Source organism: Terrapene carolina, unplaced genomic scaffold (genome assembly GCF_002925995.2).
Source record: "Terrapene carolina triunguis isolate 2854851 unplaced genomic scaffold, T_m_triunguis-2.0 Scaffold26643, whole genome shotgun sequence".
In the NCBI taxonomy this organism is placed as follows: domain Eukaryota; kingdom Metazoa; phylum Chordata; order Testudines; family Emydidae; genus Terrapene; species Terrapene triunguis.
The window spans coordinates 1-5692 of NW_020690994.1; the positions used below are offsets into that span (position 1 = coordinate 1).

General features: G+C 61.7%; 1 protein-coding gene across 1 annotated transcript; it reads right to left on the reverse strand.

The window, feature by feature from the left end:
- Positions 1 to 267: 267 nt before the first annotated feature.
- Positions 268 to 1225, reverse strand: LOC112111799 (E3 ubiquitin-protein ligase MARCH9; the record flags this gene model as incomplete). Its single annotated transcript, XM_026662374.1, has 2 exons — positions 268 to 460; positions 1070 to 1225. Coding segments are annotated over 2 exons (349 nt in total), but the record flags the coding sequence as incomplete, so codon positions are not given.
- Between the last annotated feature and the right edge of the window lie 4467 nt (positions 1226 to 5692).

Genomic DNA, 5692 nt, shown 5'->3' on the forward strand with positions numbered 1-5692 from the left:
CACGTTAGGTAGGTCCTGCTTCCCAGTACTCTGAATTCTGATGGTCCCGCCCTACCCATCGCCACGGGAACCAAGCATGGTGCACCTCAGAGCCGAACAGGGGAGGCGTGAGGAGGCCATTGGGCAGCAGAGGGTGGGGGATGAGGTGGATTCACCTTTCAGTTACTGCTCCGGCGTGAGCTGCCTAGCTCCAGCCAGAGGGGGTGGACAGGGGAAGTCAGGGAGCCCACGGCTGGGGTGGAGGGACCTGACGGGCCAGGCTCTCACCTATGCAGACAATGTCCATAAAGCCGTACATGCCGTAGCAGATCTGGAAGAGCAGGTCCTGCCGCTGCCACTTGGCCGAGGGGCTGAGGGACGACCAGATGAGCCAGGAGATGCTGGCGATGAGGAAGAGGGAGCCCAGGATGATGGCTGCGATCTGCACCTTCTCGATGACGGTCAGGGAAATCGCCTGCCACTGCAAGGGAAGAAGGCGCAGCGACGGGTTACCGGATCGGGCGCGGGGTGGGGAGTTGGGGGATCAGAGTGGGCTGGGGACTGTGGGGTACGGAGACCCGAGTGGCTGGGCACACGATGTGTGGCAAGGGAATCATAGAGGCCAAAGGATCTGGTGTCTGGGGGGAAGGGGCTAGGGCCGCAGCGGGTTGGGGGGAGGGAATCACAGGGGCTAGGAGACCCGGGGAAGGGAAGCTGCTGCCAGTGCACCAGGATAAAGTTAAGTCAGGTCTGGTCTCTGCCGAATGGATTCTGAGGAATGTTTGGCTGTCGAGTGGATTCTGAGGAACGTTGGTACTGCCTGTAGGAGCCCATCAGGACGGGGGCGAGGGGGGAGCTCAGGGCTGGGAGAAGGGGGCTGCGGGTTGGGATTGAGGGGCACCGACAGAGCTGTGGGAGGGGAGCCAAGGGCTGGGATAGCCGGAGGTTGTCCATTGTCTAGGAGTGCAATGGCCCTGGATCAGTGTCAGGGCGTGTGCGTAGCTTGTGTGCACACGCGTGCGGGTCTGTGGGTCCGCGTCAGTGCGTGGGCGTGCCGGAGCGTGCGTGTGCCCATACGCCACCCGCTCACCTGCAGGGGGTTCTTTGTGCTGATGGCTAACACCTGGTATTTGAAGTAACACAGCTCACAGCTCCAAGAGCCCCTCTCGCTGATCCAGCGAATCAGGCAGGGCTGGTGCGTGCAGCGGACGGACCCGTCACACCGGCATGGGCTGAGCAGCTCCCCCTGCAAAGCAAACAGGCCCTGGGGTTAGGCGCTGGCGGTGGGCGGGGGGGACGCTGGGTAACACCAACCCTCCCCGCTCTGCGGCCACAGCGAACGCCTGGCGAGAGCCACGCTCCATTAGGCCGCTAACATTTAAACAGCAGTTTATTAGCCTCGTCTGCTTGATGCACTGACGGGGGGAGCAATTAGCATAAATATTTCATGCCTCCTGACAGGAAGCACTAACGACGCTTCACGGAGACACTGGGCCAGCAGAGCGCCGGCGAGTCCCCTCAGCAGGGGTCACAGGGGTCATCTCCCCCCCCAAAAAAAACAACACATAGCCATCGGTCAGTTTTTCAACCACAGGAAATTGGTGCTTAAATACCATGATGATAGATAGATAGATAGATAGATAGATAGATAGATAGAGGGGGTGTATGGGGATAGATAGATAGATAGATGGGGTGGATGAGGCTAGATAGATAGATAGATAGATAGATAGAAGGGGTGTATGGGGATAGATAGATAGATAGATGGGGTGGATGAGGCTAGATAGATAGATAGATAGATAGATAGATAGATAGATAGAGGGGATGTAGGGGGATAGATAGATAGATAGATAGAGGGGTTGTATGGGGATAGATAGATAGATAGACAGATAGATAGATAGAGCGGGTGTAGGGGGATAGATAGATAGATAGATAGATAGAGGGGGTGTATGGGGATAGATAGATAGATAGATAGATAGATAGAGGGGTTGTATGGAGATGGACAGATAGAAGGGGGCTGGATGGATGATGGTGTTGCCCCATCTCCGTGTATCCCTGAGTGGGTGCCCAGCGGGGGGATGGGTGAAGCCCCCACGATGACACTCCGAGTCCCATCAAGTTTTGCATAAAATCTTTGGTTTTTTCTAACTATCCCTTTTGGGTGCAAAATCCCGGCTGGACCCTCCTGTGGCATGATAGGGGGGAGGCCACGTGATGGTGCCCCCCCAGGAGCCCCACCCCAGCAGCAGGTCCATACACCGGACTGCAGATTGCTCCCCGCAGCGGGAGCTGCAGATGCTGGTCTGACGGTGGGACTGTCCCCAGCTGCGTGGGGCCGAGAGGAGCCCGGGCTGGCTGTGCCGGGGGCTGGGGACAATCCCCTCTTCCAAGGAGAGGCGACGACATTCTGCAGAGCGGAGAAGGGGGCTGAGATGCGAGGAAACCCCAGGGGCTTTGCTATGTGCTGGCGGCTGCCTTCAGAGATGGGGTCATTGTCCTAGGAAGCCTGGGCTATGCTCCGTGCTGGGCCGGGGGGATCCCTTCCCGTCACGGGAGGGGGAGGCTGGGGCGGCTGTTTGGCTGTTCGGAGATGCAACAGCGTTACAGAGCATCTCTGTTCAGGGCAGCTGGGTGATCGGAGCTGGGCTCCCCACGCACAGCTCGGCTGATGGTCCTCGGTCCCGACCCACAGCCCCCCCGCCCCCCCCGCCCGCCCCCCCGCCCCCTCTCCCTCCCGACCACACCCCCCTGCCATCGCCCCTCAATCCTGCCCCGCAGCCCCCTGCCATCCCAGCCCTGCCCCCCAGCTCTGCCATTGCCCCTTAATCCCGACCCGCAGCCCCCCTGTCCCCCCGCAGCTCTGCCAATGCTCCTCAGTCCCGACCCGCAGCCCCTGGTATCCCAGCCCCGCCTCTGGCCCTGTTCTGGAATCCCGTCCCCTCGGCAGTGCTGATCCAGCGCCCCGACTCCGTCACCTCCCCTTCGCCGGGGGACTTTGGCATGGTAATGACCATCACTTGGCTTTTCCTTCCCGTGCTCCCCGCTCAGCAGCTGGTCACAGACAGACCCCGATCGCAGCTCCCCGGCGTCCCTGCTGCCCTCGCCCCCCTCCCTCTCCCTTAATTAGCGTCTGTGCTATTCTGCCTGATCAGCAGACAGTGCGGGGCTCTCCAGGAGGCTCCCCTCCCCCAGCCTCTCTACCCACGGCTTTGGCCTCCCTCCCCTGCACCAGAGAACCCAGCCCAGGGCACACTGGGGGGCACGGGTGTGATGGGTAATGGGTGGCGCCCGTTGCGAAGGGCCCCGCAGCACAACTGACCGGAGTCCTGGAGCAGAGACAGAGCAGGCCGGGCGCCCCGAAGTGCTGGCACCCTTCCCCGATGGGGGAGGATAATCTAGGGACATGCAGTCTCCTCCCCAGGGGAAACCCAGATCTGGCAGGACTGGAGCCAGACTCCAGCCCCCTGCACCCAGCTGGGCCCCCCCACCCAGCTGGGCCCCCCCACCGAAGTACCTGGGGCGCTGCATTCACCATGGCACGGCGCAGGCTGCGCCAACCCGGCAGAGCCCAGGCCGCAGAAGTGGGGGACAGACCCACAGACAGTAGCTGACCCAGAGGGGCCTTGGTCACTATCACAGCTAAAGAGGGATCACCGGCCCCCCAGAGCCCAGGAAGAAAAACCCAAACCCCAGGACTGGCAGCAGGGCTGGGGTAGTTACATGGGATGTCCTGGATGGCGGTGTGTGTGTGTGTGTGTGTGTGTGTGTTCCTGCCAGGACCCCCGCCGGGGTCCTCTCCCCGCCGGCCCTGTGCCACGAGGCAGAGGCCGCACATACGCCAAGCTCGTCTGGTTACCGCACGGCGGATCGCGCTCTGCCAGTTTCACGGCTGGCTGACCCCACACTGGTGCACGCGTCCCGCCCGCCACCCTGGCTGGCTGCACAGACTGACCTAGCCAGGGCAGGGGGTTCTGAGCCGTCTCCCCACTGGGCTGGCCCACACCAGCCCCTGGCAGAGATCACCGGGGCCTGCTCTGGCTCCCCAAATGCCCCATCTGGCGTAAAAGTCTCCCGGGCCCTTTCTCCCCAGCAGGCCCAGGGGCATTTACTCCTGTCATCCAAGGAGCACCTCCTGCCATACCTGTGTGATCCCACCCAGACTCCAGCTGGGGGTTTACCCAGGCCGGGCAGGCTGGAGAGCGGTGCCCATGGCTGCACCGACCAACGTCTGCTTCAGAGGCTGGACTCTTGGCGCCGCCCAAAGGCCTTCACGAGGGTGGCTGGTGCCCGAGCTGGCCTGAGGGCTCTGCTCACGCGCACTGCACCACAGCCCCTGGCATAGGGGGCGGCTTGGGGGCCATGGCTAGAGCGCATTGCACTCTGGGTATTCTTGGCTCCATGGGGCCAGGGGAAGCAGAACACAAATTAGAGCGGTCTTTAGGCTGCTCTAACTTGCAGCAAGGGCAGGGCTGGGCCTGAATATGGAGATACAGAGAGGGAGGGCTCTGGTGCCACAGGTAGCTTTTGAAAGGCATTTTTTAGGCCTAATGGTCATTTATTTTTGCTCACAATGGTCCAGGCAAGCTGCCCTCTTTCAAGATGGCCACCCCCGCTCTTGGTTCCCAGCCCTCCACAGCCCAGGCTACCCTGAGGGCCCCTGCGACTTCTGCTCCATGCAGAGCGATAGGAGACAGCAGCCATTTTGCAACAGGGCAGTTCTCGGGGGAGCTCGCAGGAGGGAAATAGCGTTTGCCCCTCGCTGCTGCAGGACAAATGAAAACCAAACGGCCAAGAGTTGCCAGCAGCCCCCAGAGAACAGAGCCTCAGATGGAGCCGGTGCCCCGGGAGCTTTAGCCCCATGGGGAGTTCGGACGGCCTGCGCCGGTCCATTGTTAAGGCCACATGGGACAAACAAAATGGTGCCACGCCCACTGCTCCATTTCTCACGGGCACTGTTCTTTAATGAACGCCCCCTCTGATCACCCATCCCGCTGCAGGTCTGGTCTGGGCTCGGGGGGATCCGGGGCCGGAGTCATCGGGTTCAGCACAGGGGCCAAGCCCGTTTTTAGCATGGAGCTCGGCTCGGTGCTCCGGACGGAACCGCCCCGGCACTGCCAGCACCTGAGGGCTAACCGTACGCCAGGGGAATCCCCCGGAGAACAATGGCGCATCCCCCCTCCACTCCATGGGAACAATGGAGAAACCCCCCCACACACACACACATACCTGAGAATGTGTCTGAGCAACCCCCCCAACCCCGGCCAGGATGGGGGCAAAGGCACCTCTAACTCGGGGCCGCTGGGCAGGGCCCCCTGGTACATGATGTCTGGAGACGGCGCACGGGGCAAACAGCCCAGCCCCCAGGGCAGGCAGGTGGGGCTGTGAGCTCTGGGAGTCCCAGATGCAGGATTGGGACAGCGACCCATCCCGGTCCCGCAGGGGCAGCCCCCGGCCACACAGCAAATCCCCCTCCTTTAATGCATAAATAACACACAGAGCCTAGCGTGATGGGTCCTAGGCCACGACTGGGGTTCCTAGGTGCTACCGTAATACACCTAATAAATAACGTACAGCACCTAATGCAGTGAGGTTCTGGGCCATGACTGAGAACCCCACTGCTCTGCCCCTCCGCTGAGCACCCCACAGCCCTCCTCCCCGCTGAGCACCCCTCTGCCCACCCCCTCCCGCACTGGTCCGCTCAGCTCTTACCACATGG